General features: G+C 40.3%; 1 protein-coding gene across 1 annotated transcript; it reads left to right on the top strand.

The window, feature by feature from the left end:
- On the top strand, window positions 1-25328 carry sim2 (SIM bHLH transcription factor 2; the record flags this gene model as incomplete). The annotated part of the gene is made up of 11 exons (XM_084373065.1): window positions 1-175; window positions 4086-4168; window positions 6721-6810; window positions 6959-7067; window positions 8996-9081; window positions 10031-10230; window positions 11864-11970; window positions 20757-20904; window positions 20993-21146; window positions 23674-23995; window positions 24619-25328. The coding sequence occupies 11 exons, from the start codon at window positions 1-3 to the stop codon at window positions 25326-25328; spliced, it is 2184 nt and encodes a 727-aa protein (XP_084229191.1).
- Window positions 25329-26111: the final 783 nt, after the last annotated feature.

Here is a 26111-nt window from a genome sequence, read left to right as displayed (position 1 = left end):
ATGAAGGAAAGATGCAAGAACGCAGCGAAGACGCGCAGAGAGAAAGAGAACGGGGAGTTTTATGAGCTGGCCAAGCTGCTGCCTCTGCCGGCGGCCATCACCTCCCAGCTGGATAAGGCCTCCATCATCCGACTGACCAGCAGCTACCTCAAGATGAGGGCAGTCTTCCCCGAAGGTAGGATCAGCCAGGAAGCGGGACAGATAGCTCCCTGCATTTATACAGGCCTTCAGGGGACATTCACACTGCGCGTTTTCAGGACTGAGGTGCAGAGCCACGGCCGGCAGGACACCAGACCATACACGAACATACAGTCAGTATTGAAATGTTTAAGGCCTACACTGGAAAACACAGACTCCATATGTTTTATAATAGACTACACATCATCAGTATAACCCTGGATAATTCATAGCCGTTACTTTAACATTTATATCATCATTATCATTTATGAAAAGTACAACACATTCAGTAGCCTATATTTATTTTTTATTTTGATATTTCCACAATACATTGCAAATAGTCATGTATAATAATTGTTTTTAATATGTACAAAAGAAACTGACTAAGAAGCGGACTATTGAATCCCTGAAGAGGACCAGCCGTGCGGGAGCGCTGCTCACTGTCAGTCCACGGACACAAGTTTTCATTGGCTCTCTTAAATTGTTTGTACGGCAGAAATAGGTCGATACACTATTTAAAGCGCCTTAATAAAGCACAGGGTTTCCTAAAGTAGGTAATAACTAGTTTGTTAATGGCTAATAAATAATGTACTAATGCTCTTCATTGATATTAAAATGAAAACAAGACGGTCATGAGTTAATAACATACCGTAAATTGGGCATTAATAATCATTAGTAATAATAAATAGAAGGAATAAACAGCAGTCAAAGGGATTCCTCACATGCTACCGACCTTCATGTTCTTCTTGTTAATAGGTTCAAAAGTACGTGACTTATTAACTGGGCCTTAGTTAGGAAGCCATAACTTATAACATAGTGTAATCTCTTTATAATGGATTACAAAATCACACCCGTTCTGACTTAAAAAAATTATAAAAAAATGTCACTAGTGTTAAAATACTTTCCTAAAAGAGCATGCGACAAAAATCTGCGAGTAACCTACCACATCAAGACTTCTGTCTGAACATATGATACTACTACTACTACTACTAATAATAATAATAATAATAATAGAAATAATAATAATAATAATAATAATAATAATAATAATAATAGTAATAATAATAATGATAACAACAACAAAAACAATAATAACAACAATAATAATGACAATAATAATAATAGTAATAATAGTAATAGTAAAAATAATAATAGTGAGCTAATCGTCGTGCAGACGGAGGCTGTCATCAGCTGCACAGTGGTCGCAGCAGCAGGAATGAACGCAGATGCGCGGCCGCACTCAGCGCCTGATCTCTGGGCTCTAAAGAGAACTGAGTTAAGTAGGGTGTCATGGAAGTGAAAAATGTTGTTGGTTCTGATAAAGAGCTGCTCTCCACTTGAAACACCTCAGTCATTCATCAGGGTCAGTGATGTGATTAGCAGCATGAGGCCAGGAAAACACAGCCCTTCCTCTCTGTCAGCACTCATAAAGTCACAGCCACACGCGGCTCCTCGGGCCGCGGCAGCCGGCGGCAGCAGGCCCGGCGGCCCGGCCTCACACCTCTACATCTGCCTGGCTTTCATGAATGTAGCACTGATTCTGTCGTGAACAACAGGCCGACGACGAGACTTCTCAGCCTGGAGTTGTAGAGGAAGCGGAGCGGTGCAGAGCCGCAGGCAGCTGTCACACAGCAGCCGCATCCCCGCTGATCTCCTCCCGCTGCAAACTCTCTTCACATGAGTGTTAGAGGAGAACGCGTGATATCCAGCTGGCCTCAGCACTGTTTGCTCTGTTAATCCAGGACGCTTCCCTCCGGACGGCCGCTGGAATATCAGCCTGTCCAAGAGAAAACGAGTGAAGGATATTGAGCTTCAGCTCGGCTGGCTGGCTGTCAAACGTTTCATTATTTCACGCTTTCACCTTCAAAACAGTAAATCAGACTACACTAACTCAGGTGAGAGCATGGGCGGCCTGCACTGGCTTACGTTCTGCATATTTTTACATTTCATTTCCTATTTTATGGTATTCTATTTTAGTACGTTATTACAATTGGGCCTTTTGCTGAACGACTAAGGTGTTAGTTGGAGTTATCCTGAGAAGAAGGGAATGCAGCCGGGTCACAAAAGATTATGGGTCATTTTTAGCTCCTGTTACTGCCACAGGGTCTGAAGCCGGTAGAACAGTCTGTGATTTGGATAAGAGTTATTAGATTTAGACTACATTATTGATTTGTCTTTATAGTTAAACACTTGTCAAAGACACTGTTAATGAGAGTTCATGTAAAGTGAAGTTAATGCTAAAGACTCAGTGATCAAGCAGTCTGGAAAGCTTTGACCTGTCCTGTCTCATGATGCTCTGTTAGAGCTGTACACTACAGTCACTCTCCCAACAGGCTGAAGAAACCAACACAGAACAAGTCGTATATCATTTCATAATAAAACAACGTGTGTATATTATTATTCATACAGTTTTTCTGGATGGATTGAAAGTAAAGTATTGACTTGAGCACTGGACAGTTCAGAGGCACTGGTGCTTTGTGCAATATTTCCAGTTTAACAACTACCTGCTTTTAGTTATGAGTTAAATTTGTATTCAAATATTTTAAATATAAAATATATTGTGCACTCAGAAAATATGTATTGCTGTAGTTTAAATTATCCACCAGTCTAATGAATTAGCCAGACTGAATCTGCCACAACAACACAAGAGTTGGTCTAAAATGAGGATTGATGTGAGAAGCAGACTTCAGTCAGAACACGTTTCTCATGAAGGTTTCTCCAAGTTTTGATTCTGCCTCTCTGAAAACTCAGTCCTCATTCATTTGTCCAGAATAATCTAATAATATTCTGTTATGTGATGTGGTGAACTCATCATACATTTATTTTATAAATTATCAATGTATTTTATAATCACAATCTTGGAAAATCAGTGTGTGAGAGGGACACACACACACAGCCTGAAGCAGCTGAGGGTATTTTGTGACATCGGGGCCAGGCTTCATTCACCACTGAACATAAGGTTTTTGATACTTGGACATCAAGGATAACACCTTGTGCAAATCTTAAGAACCTTGTTTTCAAACACATACGGCTGTGGCCCAGGAGGTAGAGCTGACTGTCCACTAATCCGAGGCTAGGCAGCGGTGATGTCCCCAGCTCCGGCAGCATGTCAGAGTGTCCTTGGGCAAGAACCCCACAAATTGCTCCCGATGGCTGTCCCATCGGTGTGTGAGTGTATATGTGAATGGTTGAGCTAATCATGGAACCAGGCGCTGACTGAAGTTGAATAAAGTTTAATTAAATTAAAATATCATGAATTCTCTGGCAATAGAAAGCTCAGTCAGCATGGGGTCGTTAATGGATGCCTGGCCTTAGGCAATAATTCAGCAAAAATGGACAAATCCCCATCAATCTGTTTCCCTCTATAGTATGTTTGTATGTGTGGAATACCTGTTGCCCTGGATCGACTGATATTTGTTTGCTTATTCATATCGGTAATTTAAGCACAATATTTGAATATATGGAATAGATTGCAATAATAATCTTCCAATCTGGGATCAGGTCCTCCCTAATATATTCTGATGCATATTTATTTAAGTCCTGGTTGTGTCAGTGAGTGGAGAAACTTAACTCTTGGAGTTCAAAGAAACTTAAAATTGTTGAAATGATTTATCTATTTGTTTCTACAGTGAAGTCGATGCCCTCAGTTCCAGAATGTAGTTGGCTGTACGTCGTGGAGGTCAAAGCTCAATTTAGTTGACCTTTTTGCCACAAAACCTCTGAAATGAAAGCAGTGCTCACATGAGAGTCCAGTGCTCAAGAGGGTACAACTGCTCTCTCTGCTGGAAATAATGATGCACTCAGTGTTGAACCTGAATGTTTGATGTGAAGGCCCATTGACTGTGTCTATTGTATGACAGTCAGGCTTTGTCTCTCTAACTGTCTTCCATGTCTGTTTCTCTGTGTAGGTCTGGGTGATGGATGGGGTCAGTCAACAAGGTTCAGTCCTCTGGACAGCATGGCTAAAGACCTGGGTTCCCACCTTTTACAAGTCAGTACAGGAAACAACAATGTTCTAGCACTGTAGCATCACTCTTCTGTGGTATGACTATACTATGATGTGTTGCATTAAAGTGCAAATAATTTTGGGCTTCTTCATTAATCAGCCACGATTATAACAACTTAAGGCTGTATTACAATGAAATACTGTTACAGTTGGGCTCAGTTAAAAGTTATTCACTGTCTGCGATTCATCAGGAAAATTGGCCTCACTTAACAGGAAGATCACGATCAATCACACAGCCCTTTTACACTACACGAACAGAACAACCTGAAATACATATATGTTTGACCGACCACACGGCAGGCCACGTATGAAGCATGAAGCATGAAGCAGCACTAACAAGATAATATACATATACAAATAAGATACATCCGTGGTTTACATTTGAAGTGCCATCGCCAGTCTGTGGTGACAGTACCCAGTGAGCATGTTTCCATTGAAAAGATGTTTAGAAAATCATGGTGCGGAGCAGTCAAAGCTGGGACATCTTGAGTGTGGAACACCTGGTCGAGACCACATTTTACCTGCCAGTGCAATATGGCTTTGGAGACATACCTTCACCTTTATCACTTTCTTCTCTTTTTCAACCTACAAATGAACAAATGATAAAAATAATTACAGAAAACGTGGGTACATTGACGTTGTAACCGCATTATAGATGGTAGAAAAGATGGCAAAAAGAGGCCTTCTACCACGTTCAAAATGGAAATCACCCCGGTTTCAACTAGAAATCATTCTTGAAATCCTGGTTTGTGCTCACTGGGTCAAAATAATTTCAGCACTGTCCTTGGTGCTTAACATTCCCCCACAGTCATTTAAATCAAAAGTTCAGACAAAAATAATGTCTGTTTCAGCACTGAAGTCAACATTGTTCTTTAAGTCCATTGTTGGAAGAGCAGGTGATTGCTATGGACAAATCAAATCAGATATCTGAAATAAATAAAGAATGACAACAGCTACTGCAGCTCCTGCCACAACAGTTCATTTTGCAGTGTAACCTGTAATTCTGCATCAAGTATTGTTTTTACACTGCCAAATTATTTCCAGTTAATGAGCAAAAAAAAAAAGAAATCCAATAAACATTTCCCACTAGTTTGCAGCTATGATGAGAATCTATTTTATAGCCTGACGCACATTATTGAAGTGAGTCCACAGGACTTTTAAGAGCCTGAGGAGTTTCTTCTTCTCAACACCGCCTCCTCATTAAGATAAAGTTTCTGTCTTTCTGTTCTTAGACTAAGACTGTAAAATCTTACACCAAACTGAAGAGTCTTATACAATGGACTCTTCCTGTCACGAACCAATAGCATGAAAGTAACAAATGTGATTTTTTATGATTGTCGCAGCCTCTAAAACACCTAGCTATAATGTTTCAAATATTTTGATGCATGTGCAAAGTAATAATACAGACTCACATGAAGTAGGTACAGTACCATGATAGACTGGACCAGTGTCTCAGAGACTGTATACTGGAAGGACAGACAGTCTTATTTATATATGGACAGTATAATAAAAGACTGTGAGAAAGAATTAGGGAAGGACATACTGTAGCAGAGGACATTTGGGACAAAGGTCTGAAATATGTAAATATCTGTTGCCTTAATGCCAGACACTGTTTGACTCAGTTTAAGATTTTGCTCTACTCAAAGGTAAGGTTACATAAAATCTTCCTGTATGAGTCACCAATCTGTGAGAAATGTACCCAAGCAGATGCAGACTGATTGCATAGCTACGCATTATGTGCTGAGTTAAGAATTCTGGGTTACAATATAATAATGATATAATACCATTTGCTTTTCTGCTTTATTTTTGTTGTTTGTGGGATCTTGTCCTTTTTTCCTCCTTCTATTGTTTGTGTAGTACCTAAAATGAGGCATAACTATGCAAATGTGCCTTCACAAAATGCCTGATCTGGAGGTACCTAAAGTCCTGTCCTTGACAGGCCATATTTCTCCTGAAGGTGCTGAAACGATGCCAACGTACCCCGAATGTATAAATCCCTAATGCAATACAATCCTAAATCCTTCCATTGATCAAAGGCTCCATGCATAATCAAAGGAGTAAATAATGGATTTGCTGATGTGAAGGATAGAGCTCTAAGCTTCAGTTGTTTTGCCACTACCATCCAAATCTGAATGGTACTGTGAATAATCAGATTGTAACTGCAGTATGATTTTTTGAGACGGATAGGAGACATTATGATAGCACCAACTCAGAGGGGTAGGCAATCCTCCCTGCCCATGTTTACAATGGCACGTAATTGCCCAGTGTAAATGAATGGCCATGGGTTATGTGTTTTCAGTTGTGTTGTATGAATGGAGATCTGTTCTGAAATGGTGGCAAAACTAGGCCTTGGATTAAAGTGTGTTTACACAGGCAACAATATTTTTAAAATCAGATTTGCTAGAAACTCTCAAAATAATGCCACTGCCCAGTCTTACATCACACAGACAAATGTATTGGCACATAACAATGTAAAAATGAAAATTTACAGTACTGTCTGGTGTGTAACAGTAACTACTTTGTTACCACTCCCTCAGACTCTGGATGGCTTTGTGTTTGTTGTTGCCTCTGATGGCAAAATCATGTACATCTCTGAAACAGCATCAGTCCACCTCGGCCTGTCCCAGGTAAGACCCTTGTCACCTCAGCATATCAGTCAAACATTACATTTTCAGCTTAGTTAAAGGGGCTCCTTACATATTTTGCATGAGGTGTGGTGGAGCTTATCACATAACTCACATTTATGAGCACATGCTGAAAATGTGTGTGCTGCAGGTGGAGCTAACAGGAAACAGTATATTTGAGTATATTCACCCATCAGACCATGATGAGATGACAGCAGTGCTGAGTCTTTGCCAGCCCCCACACCATCACTTCTCTCCAGGTAAGCACCCTCAACCTCTGGGCTCTTGTGCACACATCATGTTATATCACACGCCAACACACATTTTAAAGGTGCAATGTGTAAGAATTGTAATTTTAAAAAAAAGCAGTAACTGTTGTGATGTTGTGTTAAAGATGTGTATGTATTGTGTTGCAGAGATATCTATTGAAGTTAGCATGCTAGCCCCTTGCTACTTTATACCTCAAGGCACAATAATCTGAGTATACAGGACCAACACTCCCCTGGTTCTCTGAGCTCCCAGTCCAGGCTAATACAACTGCAGCTGGATGGTTGCCTGAGCTAACTAGCTAACAGCATTTACAGTTAGCAGCAGTTAGCAGTTACTCTGGTAATATGCTGCCCCCTATTTGTTTAAATTCGACAGGTGGCCAGTTTTTACATATTGTACCTTTAAATTCTCAAATAGTGACCGAGATAATTATTTATCTCAACAGCATAGAGAACCTCTATCTGAACCAGGCTTATTATTGAAACTAGCTAGTTTCTCATGTCCCCAGGTTACTGTTATTAAGTATTGTATGTGCACTTCTTATCTTGGTAAAATTTTGGATTTCATACTAACTATTCTGCTGCTCTGTGAGATGATCTAAAAAGCACTGAAAAAGCTAGTGAGTTTAACTTTATTTATGTTTTCTGGCTAGAAAAGTATTACTGTCAAAAAGAGAAGCACAGAATGAAAGTGACATATCTCTGTTGTTGTTCTGATGGAGATGATGCTGGTTTTTTTTTAACGTAGCCTTTATTTGCAACAGAATTGACATAATCCGTGTTTTTGTTTGTTTGTTTGTTTGTTTGTTTGCTTGCTCTTCTTACAGCCGCAGGGTTATTGTTACAGTTTTGTCAACATAGAAATTTCTAATGAAAACATGTTCATCAACAGCTTCAGTGGAGAGAGACGTTGTGGTAAGCTTTTTAGTCAGTGAGCTGCTGCTGCTGATGCAGGCTCTGTTGGCCACTGCTCATGTCTATGCCCAACATCACAGGGCCAGTATACTACAGTTGAATGTTGTGAGTAATTCTTGTTTTTTTAGATGATGGGTCTCTGTGATTAGACAAGTCACGTTTGACTTTAGGGTAAGACTCAGCTCAGCCTTGAAAACAGCACATTGTTAACAGAGAGCCCAGGTAGGATCATTAGAAAAGATGTTGTTGAGCTGCATAATGGGATCTTGGTGTATACTGTGTTTGACTTTTTTAATCTGATGAGTCTTGAAAATCCCTGGCAAACCCCTTACTGAACCTTAAAACAATGTCCTTGTTCTATTAGACAGTTGGTGGCCTTCATTTTTCAAAGGTGGGCTGTAGGGTTGGGGTTAGGGTTTCACATACAATTTTCCTGGTCAGCTTTTGCCATGGAAGAGGCAAAATATAAGTAGTATCTGGCTAACTGTCCAACATCAGGAGATACAGTCTCCATCTTTGGCATTAAACAGTTAGGTAACTTTTTACAGCACTACCATGTGTGCATTTGGCTTGGATTGTACCTATGTGGTACATGCCTTTGGACAAAGAACTGCCAATTGAATACATGCAAATGTACATTTGTTGGGGTTATGATTTTTTCAGTCATGTCTACCTAAGTGATAAAGCTTTGGAAGGGATTAAAGCTGTATTCCAAACAACAGACTGTGCTTGAGGTGTTAGCAGCAGACTGTTTCTAAACACTTTTTTTGGGTTAGAGTTATGGTGGCAACAGAGTGAACAGAGTAATTCAAGTGTCTCTGTTGGTCCCTCTTATTACACTTGTACAAGTCACTGCTGTACTAGGTAAGGTGCACATTTTTATTATACTGGTCTGTAAAAACAAATACATCTGAGATAATATTAAGAGTAAGAAGAGTTGTTGTACACACAGGATATCCTGAAACATATGAGTAATGCCTCTGTAATGTGTGTTTGTGCAACAGAGTATGAAATAGAGCGCTCCTTCTTCCTGAGGATGAAGTGTGTTCTTGCTAAACGAAATGCAGGACTTACATGTGGGGGATATAAGGTAGGTGCAGCCACTGGATTAACCCCAACACACACACAAGATTATGTTTATGATAACTTCAGGGTCTGGGAGTGATTTCATTCCATGAAGTGATTTCTTAATTGGTCATTCTCAAACAACCAAGGTGCTGAACATCACAGCTAACTTAATTTATCTCAGGATATGTCCTTATGAAGCAGCAGCAGCAGCTGGAAGTGTCTGTAGACTGGTGGTTTCCTTTGGTTTCTGGCTGACAGCTATTCAGCCAACCTTAAAATTTCTATATGGTCGTCGTGCCACTGAAGAAAACTAGATGTGCTGTCAGATCAGTGCTTAGGTGCTTTTTCGAAGAATGTCCTTCATTTGTTGAAGTAACATCCGTTGTATTTTGACCATAAAAAATAACCAAATGACCAAAAATACTATTGCAAATGCATCATCATTTGATGAAGATGGTCTGCACTTTTCCCATCATGCATTGTGCAGAGCAGTTTGTTAAGTTTGCTGTTTTATGTTCCAAAATTTAAACTTTTTGTTAGTGTTGGTAATGTGTACTGTATGTTCATTTCTTTAAATGTAGATCAAACTTTGATGAAATATCCAAGATTATTTACAATGAATTATATAATAAAACCCAATGAATAACAGCACCCCTCTGCAATTCTAAGCCTAATTATTTGTTTTTAGCAGTGCAATTTCATTGTTTTTACATTAAACATTAAAAAGCCAAAAAAATAAAAATAAATAACCCTTAACAAATCTCATGTAGAATTAAAGCTAACTGCTGTATTTTAATACAGCTGCCAAACTGTTGCTATGTTTTTGTTTGTTTGTTCTAATCGTAGCGTAGTTCTAATCCCAGTCTGCTGTTTTGGTGCTGTCTGGTTTGGAAAATACCAAAATGTTGTGTTTGTCACAAGCCCTTAAACATGTACAGTAACAACATTGGTCTGATGCTGTTGTTTCCCAGGTCATCCACTGCAGCGGCTACCTCAAAGTGCGTCAGTACATGATGGATGTGGCGCTGTATGAATCCTGCTATCAGACTGTGGGCCTAGTGGCAGTTGGTCACTCCCTGCCCCCCAGTGGTATCACAGAGATCAAACTTAGCAGTAACATGTTCATGTTCCGGGCCAGCTTGGACTTTAAACTAATTTTCTTGGACACAAGGTAGGAGAGATGCTTGACTGAGTAGAGGGATGGACAGATAGAAGCCACAATATATATCTTGATGATCTCTGCATGGAATAAAAAGTCAGAAATCGATCATAAATAACCAACAGAAAATGTATTTGTAAATACAAATAGTTGCTTGAGTATGATGGACAATACATTATTACAATATACAAATATAGATACAAATATAAATGCATATACACAATGTGAAATAGTTATATTTTAAAGACTGCTGGATTGTTAATTGAACTTTGTGTTGATGAAGGTTCTCAGTCATCCAGGCCATGGTAAATCTAGGCGCTGTATCGTAGGCAACTGGACTCGTTTCAGTTTGTTGAAGACGTTTCACTTCTCATCCATGAGGCTTCCTCAGTTCTAACTAACTGGAGAGGAGTTGCATGCTTTTAAACTCAGTGTGGGAGTGTCCTTACAGAGTTGTTAAGGACACTTGTGGGTCGTTGACCCAACCAGCCTTCATGTGGGTTGCTAGGGCTAGGTGAGCCCAGGTTGTTAAGCTGTCTTGGGAGGGAACCCAGTACAGCATTGTAGGTGGGTGATAAGTAATGTCTTAGGCCACCTCCTCTGTTCAAAGACTGCTGTTCCAGTTTGACATAGATGGATTCTTTTACTCCTCTTTCAAACCATCTGTCTTCTCTGGCCAAGATGTTTACATTGTTGTCCTCAAAGGAATGATTTGTCTCCTTCAGATGTAAGTGGACAGCAGAGTGTTGACCTGAGGAGTTGGCCCTCCTGTGTTGTGCCATTTGTTTATGAAGAGGTTGTTTTGTCTCCCCAATGTACAAATCTGTGCAGTCCTGGCTGCATTGAACAACATAAACTACATTACTCTGTTAATGCCTGAGTGTTTTGTCTTCAGGATGGACAAGTTTCTGCCTCAGTGTGTTGGTAGGTTTGAAGTGAACCAGGATATGATGTTTATTAAAGATCCTCCTGAGTTTCTCAGATGTTCTTGCGACATAAGGAATGATGATGTTATGTTTTCTCGTCTCCTCTCTGTCTGCTCTGGATCTTTTAGTGGTTTTGACAAAGGTCCAGTTTGGGTAGCCACAGGTTTTAAGTGCTCCCCTGATGTGCTTCTGTTCCTTCTCCTTCCCCTCTGACTTAGTGGGCACGGTCTCAGCCCGATGGTTTATGGTTCTGATGACCCCCAGCTTGTGCTCCAGTAGGTGATGAGAGTCGATCAGCAAGTACTGATCTGTGTATGTAGGTTTTTCTGTACACCTCAATGTTGAGGCTTCTGTCTTCTTCAATGTGTACTGCACAGTTTCTAAGGCTCACCTAGCCTTAGAAACTCACATGAAGGCCGGTTTGACCAACGACCCACAAGTGGCCCTGATGACTCTGAAACTCAGAGCTCACACGTGTCCTTAACGACTCTGTAAGGACACTCCCACACATAGTTTAAAAGCCTGCAACTCCCAGTTAGTTAGAACTGGAGAAGCCTCTTGGATGAGAGGTGAAACATCTTCAAGAAACTGAAACAAGTCCAGTTGCCTACGATACAGCACCTAGATTAATTGAACTTTGTGCTGCTGTTGAGTACACTGATGCCCAAATCAACCCTTGACTTTAAGCGTGTGCCCTCTCTCCTTTGTGCTGGAGCCAGGGTGGCAGAGCTGACAGGCTATGAGCCTCAGGACCTGATAGAGAAGACACTGTACCACCACGTCCACGCCTGTGATGTTTTCCCTCTACGCTATGCTCACCATTTATGTGAGTCCTTTAAAACTTAAGTCAGACCAAGTGGGTGGGAGGGTAGAAATCATCAACAGACCTCTTTTCAAAGGGCAACGATCAATTGAGTGAAACCCAGATCTACAGTACAGGGCCGCTGATAGTCTTGCTCATGCCCAGGACAAGATGATCTCCAAAGGCCCTCCATTCATTTAAAGGTAAGATATTATTTTAAGCCCCTTTTTGGCCCACTTATGACCCAGGACCCGGGACAACTGACCTGGTGTGTCCCTGCTGTCAGTGGCCCTGCTACAGTAACTAGATCAGATGTAGGATCCTACCATTGGTCCTCAGGTCTCTCTGGTTTATGGCTGTGTGTTTGTGTATGGGGTGTTCATATTGGTTAAATGCAGATAATTAAGTTCCCCAGCGAGCTTATTGAAGTAGTATTCTATATTAATTAGTAGAACAATGTGAAACTGGTAGTTAGTGAAGCAGCCTTTTTAAGTTGACTGCTAACCTACTGTATGAGTGGAGTCAGTGGAGGGCAGACTTACCCTATAATGATAATGATGATGATGAAAATCCTTTATAGTCCAGTAGACATGCCAAAAAATCCTTCACTATTTCATAGAAGCATGAAACTTGGTACACTACAGTTTGGGGCCCTGAACATTTTCAGAGATAGAGCCATTGCAAAAACGCTATGTGGTGGACATTTCACTTTCTGCCATAACTGAATCATGTATTATGCATCATATCTCCTGAACCAAACATGATGACACAGAAAAGGTGATGTCTACCCCGATGTTTTTACGGTCAAGGATTACAATAATGCCATAAACATAATATATTGCTCAGGTGGAGGGGTAAGGGGGGAATTCAGTCAAAACCAGTCACGATTAACATTAACATGTTGACCCATGAGTACTCAGTAGTCATTACTACATTATTACATGAGTTCTCAGTATCCATGGGTCAGACCACACCCATCTTCAAACTCCACCTTCATTTTGCTCTCAGCTGCTCACCTGTAGAGTTTCATGACCACATCTTGCACAGTTATGGTGCTATGACACTGACAATATGTGTAAACAGACAGAAAGACATCACCTGGCAAAGTACTCAAAACAGCTTCTGTGACTGGTTCTCACTACAGTAGGTGTCTAGGACAACATATTACATATGACGACACACCCACACACACACTTTAAAATCCTACAACTCTCACAAACAACTAGAGACCATCCTGTGACGGGGTCACACCAGAACAAGGAATGTACAACATTAAACAAGGTATCACCTATTTCACCAAAATCCCTTCTCTGGTGTCATCTATTCCATTGCATTGTTCATGTCACAGCAGATCATACAGGAGACCATCTTGTACAAGATGCAAGATAGTCTCCAGTTTTACCGAATGTCATTATATTCTGTGTGAATGTGATCAGGGCATTCCTGAAAAAGGTTAAAAAATATACAGCATATATTATATAGTGCTCTAGTCTTTACAGTCACTGTGTTAACAGGGTTAATGAATAAAAGGATTAAGCTTTAAAACTCATGTTCACAACTGACGTGAAAAAAACAGACGTCTCACTTAGCTTCTCAGATACTGTTTTTTCCTTCTCATAATGTCACTGAACTCAGCATTAACTGTTCACCGGAACGGTTTATCATAGGAGGAGGAGATATGATGCAAAATACATGATTCAAGTAAAATGGCCGCCATGGCCACCACGTGGCATTTTTGGTTGGTTCCATCTCTGAAAATGTTTAGGACCCCAAACTGTACAAGTGTACCAAGTTTCATGCTTTTATAAAAATTTAACGATTCACCTCAAATTTGTCACATATCATCCGGACTATAATCCAGATTTGAACATAATCAGTTCCATAACATTTCTCACCATTAGAACGAGCTTAGTTGTAAAATAATAGGCCAAGTTACAAAAAAGGATGGTTGTCTTATTCGAACTCAGACCAGAAGTATCAAAGAAAATAACTTTGAAAGTAGATTAATTTTTCTTCAGATAAAAACTACTTCATTCAGATTTGAACAAAATCGACTCCATAACATTTGTTTTCAATGGCTGAGCTTAGTTCTTAAAGCTGGAGTATGGAACTTGACCAATGAAAGTCTTTTATATTCAGGTCATTACCAAACAAGTTCACACATTGCTGATGTAGCGTATACCCACCAGATAAATTATTTATGTATTTTGCAGTATACCAGAGTTTTAAAAAGTTGTGTCTGTCGAGACACCCCTGCACTGGCACACCTGGAGCTGCATTTTTTGTCAAAAGTCTAGAACTAAAAAGCAGAGTTGCTAACAACTCACAATGCCGAGTTTATGGCAGAGAAACCTAATTGTCACAGGGGGGAGCCAAAAGTTCCATACTACAGCTTTAAATGAAACTAAAACTTAAGCAGGCGAGACTTCTCACCATAGCTAATATTTAGAAAAAAATACAATACAATTACAAATACAATTATATCTTACAAAACATAGGTGTGTGGTTTCTGTGAACAATAGTAATGATTGGTGGGGAACAGCTTGGGAGGGGTTTTGGGTAGGGTTTGGAATGAAATAGATCATTCTACTCTGTCCGTCCCCCTGGCTTTAGCCCCGCCCAAGCGATTGTGATTGGTTTAAAAAAACAAAACGAGCCAGAGCTTTTTTTTCCCTCTTATACCAGAATGATAATCGATGCAGCCAGATCTTTCTCCAGCGCTGTGACTCTCATAGGTCAGGCTATGATACTATGTCTGTATAGGAAAAGAAGAGGGGGCAGGCAGTGGGCGACTTTGGAGACAGGCTATAGGCTGCCCACCTAATCATTAGTTTGAAATGATACCAGTATATTCTGTTCTATTTTATATCAGTTGAACATTCTTTTTCTTAACCTTTGATGGGTGGGCAAGACCTACGTAGCTACTGCAGGCCAAGATACCTGTTCGATCCAACTAGGTTTTGGTTAGTAATTTGTAATTTTAACAATCAATAATCTAATGACCATGCAAACATTTAGAGGAACACTTCACACCCAAAAATGATGGAAAGTCAGGGGAAGCTTTGTAGTCCACAAAACTTTTCTGGAGCGTCACAGTAAAACAGCGTTGCAGCATTCTCCTAGACCAGGGGTTCCCAAATCCAAAAATAAAGCAGCCGCACAAAGCAGGCCAAAGCAGAAAACAAAACCAGAGAAATCCAAGAAACAAGAATTAAAAAAAGTACAACCAAAAGCAAAGTGCAAATCCAAGGCAATTGTACAGGAATGACATATGGAGAATAAAAAACAGAGAGACACAATGGGGAGATGAAACCAGGAGAGACGGGACCAGAGCAGAACAGTAGGGGAAATGCCGTGGTGCAGATTGGGAGCAAATGAGACCAAAACAGAGCTGTCTCTCTTTTCTCTTTTCCTCTTTGTCATGCACTCTCAGAAGAGGAGCGATCTAAGCTAAATGAAGTAAATGAAAAATTTAAGGAATATACAAATTGTTCCAAACTTTGGTATTTCAAATCAAATAAAGCAGCGAAAGAGGTCTGAACATTTCAACAAGTTTAAACTTTGAACATGGATGCGTTTTTTCCCTCTCTCACACATGAACAAAGCATTCGTCACATCCTGACGGTGAACTGTTCCAAAACAGTAGCCTTATGTGTCGGACTACTCAGTGTTTTAGCCTAGTGTCTGGCGTCCGCAGTCCCAGGATTTAACCTATTATGACATGCTTCAAGTACACGACCAGCAGAACTGAAGGCGCGCTCACTGGATGCACTTGTTGCTGGAATGCACAGCAGCGCTCGGGCCAGCATGGAGAGGAGAGGGTATGCAGAAACGGTGATCCCTCCAAAAGGCAAGGACGTCCTCCTGGCACTCGTCCACAGTAAATAAAAGTATGGATACCACTTCCTTAGGGGAAAAAAACTCACAGTGAGCCTCGTGACAATAAATCTGCTTGTGTGTGCGTCTGTGTATGACTGAGAGACAGAGAGAGTGACAGAAAGAGGGAAAGGCAAAGTGTTTGCTGTACATTATTAATCACTTAGGCCAACTCTGAACACTGTCACTGATCGCCCGCCCTCACCCGTGATATTTTCTGGTAAAGCTGACCCAATCCTGCCTGACCCACAGGTTCCCGGGTCCCGCAGGTAACCACTAGTGTCCGGGGCTCTAGTGTGGTGCCTCCTGCATTGTTGGTACTGGACAGTTTTTTTTTGGTTAATTCAGCATGTAAAATTGTCGGGGAGAGAAATCACTCTGATTGGCTGTTCAGGTAAGTGGATCAGTGTAGAAATGAGCCTTGAGTCTGTCACTGGAGTATCCATGATTTCACACATTTAGTGCAGTTTCTAATTATTTTTCTCCTCCTTTCGACATTTGCAACTTTTTCTCAGACATATTTTACATTAGGATCGGCTATATGAGTGCTGACAAAAATGCTGCTTAATCATAACAACAGTTTGTATGTTGGCAGAGAGGTATTTCCCTTTCACGCAGGCACAGAGTATGAGCTTGTTGGCAGCCAGCTGTAGTCTTTGCAGTCACAGCTAGTTGTGTGTGTAGGGGCCTTTAGCTAACTCTGCTCAGAGCGCCGCTGGGGAATCTACGTGTTTACACCGCCGTCACAGCAGCTTTAGACCACCCTTTTGGAGAGAAGGTTTTCAGGTATGGGGCCGGAATGTGCACAAGAACCAGTGCCAGACAAGTGGTGAAGATATCTTCGATTTTATAGCTTTAGCTGCACTTTCCTTTTAGGCTTTCTCCTTTTGATTTGCTCCTTGTCAGCGCTCTTTCTCTTTCTCTTGTTCCCTTTCTCTCCTGGGAGGTTGATTTTCTCGCCACACCATGGCCATGTGCACTCCACACACTGTTGTGTTGATGTGGCAGCACATAGGTGGGCTGATGGTCTACAGTTCTGAGGGCAGTAGCTGCCCTGTGTTGTTTTCTCTCTGCTGAACCCATTTTTAATTTGGCATTTTTTGCACTGGCTAGACACTCTAGGCCAATCAGCTTGCCAAATTCGCCCAGTGCTCCCGATGGCCAATCCGTGCATGTCTGTGGCTTTGGTAAAGATATGCCAATCACCCAATCACAGGCTTTGCAAAATTGCTAACCCAAGGTAATTTTGGTATTAATCCAGTGACTTCTCTTCACCCTCTGGTATCCCCACAATCTTGATAGTATTACATTTCGAACACCAATAATGGAGATATTCAAAACCTCGGAGCAGCTTCAGGGGATGACTTTTCTACAATCACATCCGACCTATGATCAGTGAAAACACAACTCGCTAATCATAAAGCTGCTTCGGATGCCAAATTGGCCAAATTTAGAATACCATGGTGGAAGTGGAGGAGTCAGAGATATGAGGATCTCTGTCTTTCTGGACCATAGTGCCAAGTTGGCTCGCACCAGAGCAATGGGCAATAGTTGTGTGGCGTGCAATGGTCCTTTCTACCCGGCCAGACTCCGGATCAGCTATTTCTGATTTCATGACCGAGAGTGGTTTGGTCGACACTTGGAGTTTAAAACGTCTTCTCATGTACATCAGTCACACTCAAAAATAGATTATTTCTTCATAGATAATAGTTTCAACTTACATGTTGTTTCCATGAACCATTTGGGCATTCTCATATCTGATCATGCTTTATTATTTTTGGATGTTCAGTTATCTACACATCTCTTCTTGAGATTCGACTCATAACTGTTTAAATTGAATTAATTGTAAATTAAATTTTATGTGTGTCTTTCTGTCAATGAAAATGATTCTACATCCTAAAAAAAGCTTTTCGTAGCATACAGATGATTTCATACTCCTATTCTAACAAACGTAACGTTAGGGTAACATTAGACCTTACATCTGCTTTTAGTAATCTTGATCAAGAATGTACATCTGATCCTTCTCCAGCATTATTTAAGAAGCATCTTCAGGCGGAGTTTGACTTTATTTTTAAAGTAACGCTGAGCTACTGTTATTACAAACTCGTGGTCCTGGTGAGAAAGGTACACCAGCTGAAATGTCAACACACATCACATCTTGTATCTCAAATTCAAAATGAGTCTTACATTACTGTTACAGATTGTCTCAAAATGAATGCCACATTTAAATCATTTTACTCTACTCTGCATAAATCAGAATTCCCTACATATACTACCAAAATGAATCAGTTTCTGGCTGATCTTGAAACTTCTGTAATGATTCTGAATGTTTAAAGGAATGGGACGCCCCACTCTCTCTTGAAGAATTACTTTTTTCTATTAAAGCAATGCAATCCAATAAGCCCCAGGTCCCGATGGGTATCCAATAGAGTTTTTAAATAGATCTATCGATAAATTGGTGCCCGTACATCTGTTGACGTTTGGTAAATCTTTGGAAAATGGGTTGTAACCTCCCACACTGACACAAGCTTCAATAGCCTGTCTTTTAAAAATGATAAGGACCCCTCCTTCTATGGTTCTTATAGACCCCTGTCTTTACTAAATGCTGATGTAAGGTCCTGGCCAAAATTATCGCTATTCATTTAGAGGGTTTTGCCTGGCCTTATCTCTGATGTTTTGGTTTTGTTTAAAGGACGGCAGTTTGGTTTTTTTTAACACTTGCTCTCTTTTAAATGTAATTCATTCGACAGATTATAATAATTTAGTTTGTAAACACAATGGATGCTGAGAAAGCCTTTGATAGGGTGGAGTGGGAGTACCTATTGGCAGTATTAAAGAAATGTGTTTTTTGGGATAAATTTATCAGTTGGGTGAGATTACTTTATACATCAACATAAGCTAGTGGTCAAGCAAATGATATGCGTTCTGAATATTTTGCAGTAAAACGTGGGACACGACAAGGCAGCCCTTTTTCGCCATATCTCTTCACTTTGGCTATTGAACCACTGGCATTAAGAACTTATATGGATGACTTGTTGCTGTATGTGACTGACCCATCATCCTGTCTTCCACATGTTCTGTGTATTCTGGATACTTTAGCTCTTTTTCGGGATATAAATGAAATCGTAAAATGAGTCAATGCTACCCCATTAACACACCAGCTCCGCAACTTCAGCAAGCTGATTTGCCCCTATCCAACTTCATTTGGGAAGATTAATGTATCAATAAATGTATCAAACTACATTTCAGTTAACCAAATTTCTGATTTTGTTTGCAACTAGAATATTTTTTTGACTCGTTAATTAAAACGATTGGCTTGTTTATTTGGGGTGGGAAGTCTCCAAGGTTCCGCAATTCATTACTTCAAAGATGCAAATTAAGTGGCAGCCCCCGTCTTTCCAAGGGAAATTTCAATTCCATTACTGGGCTACACACATTCACAAAATACATTGTTTGAGTTTCCAATTTACACTATGACAGATCAGGAAAATCAACCAGTCTGACCACTCTTTATCCTCTATGTCTGCTCTAATATATTCCAACCAGGATTTCCATGTATGTCAAAAACCCTGTCGTGCTTAATATCTAAATATTTGGTATCAATTTAGGAAACACTTCAAATTTGATGCTACCATCCCCCTTGGGTCCATTATGCAACAATCACCTGTTTCCTCCCTCATATTTGGACTCTACTTTTTCAGTGTGGCATAACAAAGGTATACATTGTTTTCTTGATTTGTACTCATTTGTACGCATTTTGGATCGGTCCAATTCTAAAATAAGGCAGTCTTGGGAGGAAGAGCTGGGAATTCAATTTAGTGAGGAGTGGTGGGAGAGGATTGTAGGTGGGCTATGCACTGTCTCTGCCCGTCTTGCACTCATCTAATGTAAGATTATAGACAGGGTCCACTTTTCTACGTCATGACCGTCTGAAATGTACCTGGAGGTAGAGGATAAATGTGACAGATGTTTGAATCCACATTGTCATTTGAGTCAAATGTTTTTCTTGTGCCAAAGGTTATATAATTCTTGGTCTGGTCATTTTAAAACAATGTCTACAGTAGTTACATCAAGTAACCTACAAGCTGAAAATGGCAATGAACCTAACCCTAACCTGGCCGCTAACGGTATGAAACTAAAACAAGCTAGCAGCTCTTACTTTTTCTTTAACAGGGATACAGAGTTTTTAATGCCAGGGCTCACCTCCCCAGCACAAAACAAGTTCACACTGACACTATTTTGCAGGGGCACCGTTGCTGCATCCTGGGAGAAGTGCTGCTCAAGACAGTTTTGATTGGTTAAGAAATACAAATAACCCAGTGTTTTTTCCCCTGTACCAGAACGAGAATTGGTGCTGGCAGACCATTCTCCAGTACTGTGGAAATAGGTCTGGCTATGCTCTGATAGTGCAGCAGCTGCAGCAGGCAGCTGTTTTCAGAGAGCAAGCTTGAAAAAAACAAGTGTACTACCCGCTCAGCACCAAACAGCAGACAGACTCAGTCAGAGACCAGCTGACAAACACAATGGTGCTTTTAGAGGCTAAAGAGCTGGATATTTTTCTCCGGAGTTAGTAGAGACAAAAGACGGAGCTAAGAGAGTGAATAATGGGCTTACATTAGCCAGGTGGCCAGAGAGTTTAATATTGTTTAATATTGCCAATGTTATCTCGTGACACAATTAGAACAGGTCTGGACCATACTCTTTACATAAGTTTGGCATTCCAGCTCACAGTGAAAGGCATGATGACATGTTCCTGCTACCCTCAAATGGCCCAAAAAATTAAGGCTATGGCATTTCTGCTTCTTTGACTAACTAATCCACAATGCTGGTTATAACAGACCTTTCCTTTGTGTGGAGTCCTGTGTGGTTCTGAGGGGCTGATGTTAAATCTTCTCATTTTCCCTCTCTGATCCTGGTCTTTGTTTCCCTTGTAGTACTGGTGAAGGGGCAGGTCACAACTAAGTACTATCGTATGTTATCAAAGCATGGAGGCTGGGTGTGGGTGCAGAGCTACGCCACCATCGTCCACAACAGCCGTTCCTCCAGACCTCACTGTATTGTCAGTGTTAACTATGTCCTCACGTGAGTCAGCGCCCCCGTAATTCTTCATGTAATACCTCCAGTTGAACCAGTACAAAGATACAGTGTGTGCCTGTCTGTTTTTACACAGCAATATCGAGCACAAGGAGCTGCGGTTATCCGAAGACCAGAGTCGAGCCACCAAGCCTGGTTTCAGTCTTACTTCTTCTCAGGACCACCACAAACAACTCAGAACCAAAGCAGTCAAGATGAAGACCAAACTCAGAGCAGCTCCCTATCCTGAGGTGGGACTTCCACTTAGCTTAATGGGTAACACCTTACAACAAGGGTATATCAATTAACATTAGTTAACTAACAGTCAATTAATAGTTAACTAATGTGTCAAGTAATCATTTCCTGATGGAGTTATTGTTATTAAGGTGTTAATTTATACATTTTTAATTGATTATTTACAGTGACAACAACAACACAGTCACCAAAATAAACATTAGGTAATGGAGTAATAATTAACTGACAGTAGTTAACTTATCTATAACTAATGGTGTTCATGTTAATTAACATGTTAATTCATACTTTATATAATAGTTAAGAAAGCCTTTATTAACAGTTAATAAAATGGAAATGTTAATTAAGTAATGTATTGACCAGCAGTTCACTCAGTTAACTCATGTGTCTGTTAATCATTCATTATTGGTGTTCGTGTTAACTAATTAATTTATAAAAATGAAGATAAACATTAGTTAGTACAATAATAAGCATTAAATGCCTTATTAATACATAAATAACCCCTAAGTTACTGTCAACAAATGTCTCTTGTTAACATTTAGTAAGGGTTTACATTTTATTTAAGGTACCTAATATTGGTTTATGGTTGATAAAGATGTTCACTAACATGTATGTCATCAGATCCACAGCTACTGTCCCGATATTACTTAACCATAATTAAACATTGATGAATGCTCTTTCTGACCCTTATTTTTAAGGTTTAAACATTCGTCACTTAAGACTTCTTAAATGCAAACAGTGCTGAATAAGCATCCCTTAACTATATTTAACCATTCATGAATGCTCCGTGTGACCTCCCTATTGTAAAGCTGAAAACATGTATTCTTTAAGAAACACATCATAAATGCACAAGCATATTAAATAAGCATTACCTAACCAAAAATAACCATTTATTAAATCTCTTCATGAACCTTTGTGAAAACATGTTTCCCTAATTGTGAAATGGTATCAATGAAAATAATTACTTTGAACATGTAGCATAAAGTCTTTATCTTTTTAAATTCAGAACGAATCCTGAAACGTTTAAAATATGTGTGATTGCTTTAAATTTACAAGCTTCACAAAATTATGAAATAGTTAATTTTGGTGAAGTAAAGCTGTTTCAGCACTGTAATGCATTTATGAGGACTTATTTAAGGGAGACCAATTTTATAGTTTATGGTAACTGTCACTATGAAGCATTATGTTGCACACAAGACTTCTAGAGGTGCACAAGTTTAAAACAAGTCCTTTATTCTTTTTTTCCTTTCTACAAATACAAAAACACATGCACAATAGCATAACGTGGCTATGTAGCCTACTGCAGGCTGGGTCCACTGAATGACTACCACTAAAAACATGAACGTTATGTTTTACAGAGGGAAGGTTACCTCTTGTATATTAATATGGCTGGCAGAGTAACCCCTCAGATATTACTCTGGTTAGACAGTATGGTGTAGACCCAAAGCACTCATGCGAATGGAAATAATCTCAGGTTGAGACATCTCATGCAGTTAACATCCAGTACTAATGGTGGGATGGGTAGTGTTCTCAGTGGGCCTCATTATATTATTATATTATTATAATATATATCATTTTTATTGCCTGTTAGTTGATGGTTACTACATTAACTTAAACTGTTACCGCTTAATGAGAGTATATCAGAGTAAAGGAAAGATGAATGTTATCACACAGTTTTGATGGAAAATGTTTTGTCCCCCTGTTATTTTGCTGCGTGTATTTAAGATCTTGAGGATTCAAATTCAGGAATAGGATATTCCTTTAGTTGAATTCTCAGGATCCTAAATACAGGCTTAAGATTAAATCATTTTCTTCAGCAAAATAACAAGGGCGCAAAAAAAATCTGTTTTCATGTTTGTTTGGGATTTAAATGATCAGCATTCAATAGAACTGGGGCAAAACAAAACATGTTGGTATCTGGGTAAAAAATTGTAATTGGATTCCTATCAACCAGGAGACATGTTTAAACTGGCTGTTAATATGCACTGATGAAATACAAATGCAAAGTTCTGTTAATACTAACGCAACACTTGAACAGCACTGAACAGAATTCCTAAATTTCAAAGCTTTTATTGTGAAACATCTGCCTGAATGTGCAGTACACCATGTATTAGGTTTCCATACAGTACTTCAACAGCTACTGCCATCTTATGGCACAAAATACAGTTTGGCAGTTTGGCAAATACAGTGACGGAAATCAGACAAGATCAAGTAAGATGGATAATCCAGAAGAACAAAATGATGTTTGCTAAAATAGCACGATATTAATGTTTAATTTATCAAATGAAAGTGATGGAAATGTAATTATGCATGGTTGGCATGCACATTATATAACAGGCACTGGGAGTCTATCCACCCAGACATATTATGGATTAAGAATCCAGTGAAAAAGACAGGTAATATAAAATTGCTGCTGCAAACAAAGCAATACATGAATAAAAGAATAGAAAATTGTTTGCACCAGTTTACACATGTGTATTTCAGTACGCTTCTCTATGCTGTTGGTTGTTTGTTTATGGATAGCAGCAGGCCACTAGCCACTTTCAGCCAGACTATTCGAGCTGCTCACCACAGAGGGGGCTATGGAAGGAGAGATCCCTGCATCCAGTGATTCCCTGCAGGGAGAAGAGCTCCAGTTTGAGCCCTGAGGCACTCCAGGGGTCCGTCAGCACCACTTGCAATCTGACTCACCACTTCCCCCTCAAACACCGATGTCTGGATGCTCAGAGTCAGCTGCCCAGCTCAGGCCCCCCCTCTCAGCTGGCTCAGCAGATCATCGGCTCCTTGCACAGCAAAGCACCAATTGGATGGAACATCAGCAGCCCTCCAATACCCAACAAATACACAGGTACACTCTTTATTGAACAAAGTTTAAGTTTCCACGATAAACAGGTGATTACACATTCTGTAGATTTGTGTCCTGTAACATTACCTATGGAAAAATGCCCTCAAAATCCAGCTTTCTAAAATCTGTTTTGCATTTGGCCATATATAAAAAAGCTGAGCACAATTTTGAATGCCTATTAAAAATAAAAAATCAAAGTAAGACAAAAAAACTCAAATTAAAAGCGTGAGTATGGGGTGCCCAGGTATCTCTTGTCATATAACAGATGCATCATGTACTTGGGGCTGAGTCCTCACCACAGCAGCCTGGGTTCAGTTCTAGACAGACCCTTTGCTACATGTCTGCAGGACTACTGTATTTCATTATGATGCTGTTCTGACACACAGTTTACCGTTATCAAAAAATTGCAGCTTCTGCTATTTGGATATTGCACTCAGCCCTATTGTGATTTAATAAAGCTCTAGTCACAAGTCTCACTACCTTTGTGTAATGGAAATACCAGAGCTATTTTACATCCAAATTCTTAAATTTTATTTAAAATACTTCTTTGAACACTGTATACCCCTGACTCCTTCAGCACAAGTTCTGGTTTAATTGCAACTTCGGAATATTGTTTTCCTCATCAGGCCCCATGCTTGCAGCTGGCCGTGGGTACCCTGACGAGCTCTCCCATCACTGTTCCAGTGGCACAAACCTACATCTTACCAGCAGGCTGAAGGAAGAACCCAACGAACAATACACATTTGTCCACAGCGAGGTGTCTGAGGTTCTTCTACACCCCAGTCCTCATGCCACCAATAAGCCTTTAAGTCAGTATGTCCGGCAAAGTGTAAGAGGTGCTGAGGGACCCCAGGGTGACCGGGTTCTGGCCTGCCCTTTGATTAGTGGCCTGATACTGGGTAAAGGTGAGCGGAGTAGCTTGCTATACAGCATGGGCCAGCCTCTTCCTGTGCAGATGGCACGAGAGCAGAGGAGAAGGCTGTGTATGAAGGACACCTCCTACAGCCACACAGCTGTGGGATATCCTCAACCTGCTGATGGCCACCAGCAGTGTGGAGCTGCCACAGATCTGCAGCCTGGGTCTGCTGAGGAGGACAGGAGAATGTTGACAGGTATGGGGGTTGGGCTGGGACTTCCAAACAAATCTCCATATATGTCTTTCAACATTGATAAAGTCGTGAGCAAACACAGTTCTATTAAAGATGGCCACAGTTACCACTATAAGGACACAGTCTCTCACAGCTGCAACAGCCCCAGCTCCAGTGTGCCCCCCGAGAGCCACAGAGAGCTCCCACATTACATCGGCACATCTGTCATTATCACAAATGAGAGGTGACCCAGGACAGATGCTCAGGAGACTCTCTGCATTAACTGACTCCTTTAAAGACTCCTTTTTCATTTTGCATTTTACTCTTGCAGGATAGTTCGATATACAACAGGACAGTATGGTGGTAAGCTTTTTTCTCTTATGTTGGCCATCATATAAAACATCAACCTCAACAAGTCCTAATGAACCAATCACAATGTTTGTTTGCAATAACTTTGGGTAGGAAACCCCTTGGTAGCTCATACACAATTTAAAAGGGCTTTACAGAACTTGTGTGTTGCACTAGAAGCCAGTCTTTAGAATCCATTAGTGGACTACTGAGGCACAGAGGCACTGAGATGAGGCAGTTGAAAATGTACACGAAGTCACATCCTTTGGACTGTCACAGAAAATCCAACCTGAGTCCTTCACAAAGGAATCCACAGTCCAGCAGCATTAAACAACTTCAACAAATCATCCACTGGCTTGTACAGACAACAGAGAGGGAAGGGAAGGTCTCATTTCCCACGTTATGTTGCAATCTGCTCACATATGGACAATAAAAAAATGATGATGCATGTAAATTACTACAAATTGTTACATAGAGCCCCTTTAACTGTCTTTACCATGATGTTATTTCTAAGTGTATACATCTCATTCATCACAAATGCATGTGGATGTTTAGATATCTTGTTCATAACGACACTGTCACTAACGTTTGGTTGACCTAATTCACCTGTTGGTCCACAGACTAAAATGACAGTGTTTGACCGTGTTTTAGTGTATATCTTTAAACGGTACATCTACTTCTTT

This window comes from Pagrus pagrus (assembly GCF_965226575.1).
Source record: "Pagrus pagrus genome assembly, chromosome: 14".
Classification (NCBI taxonomy): Eukaryota; Metazoa; Chordata; class Actinopteri; order Spariformes; family Sparidae; genus Pagrus; species Pagrus pagrus.
The sequence above is the reverse complement of the archived record's forward strand: the minus strand, read 5'-3'. Positions and strand labels throughout refer to the sequence as shown.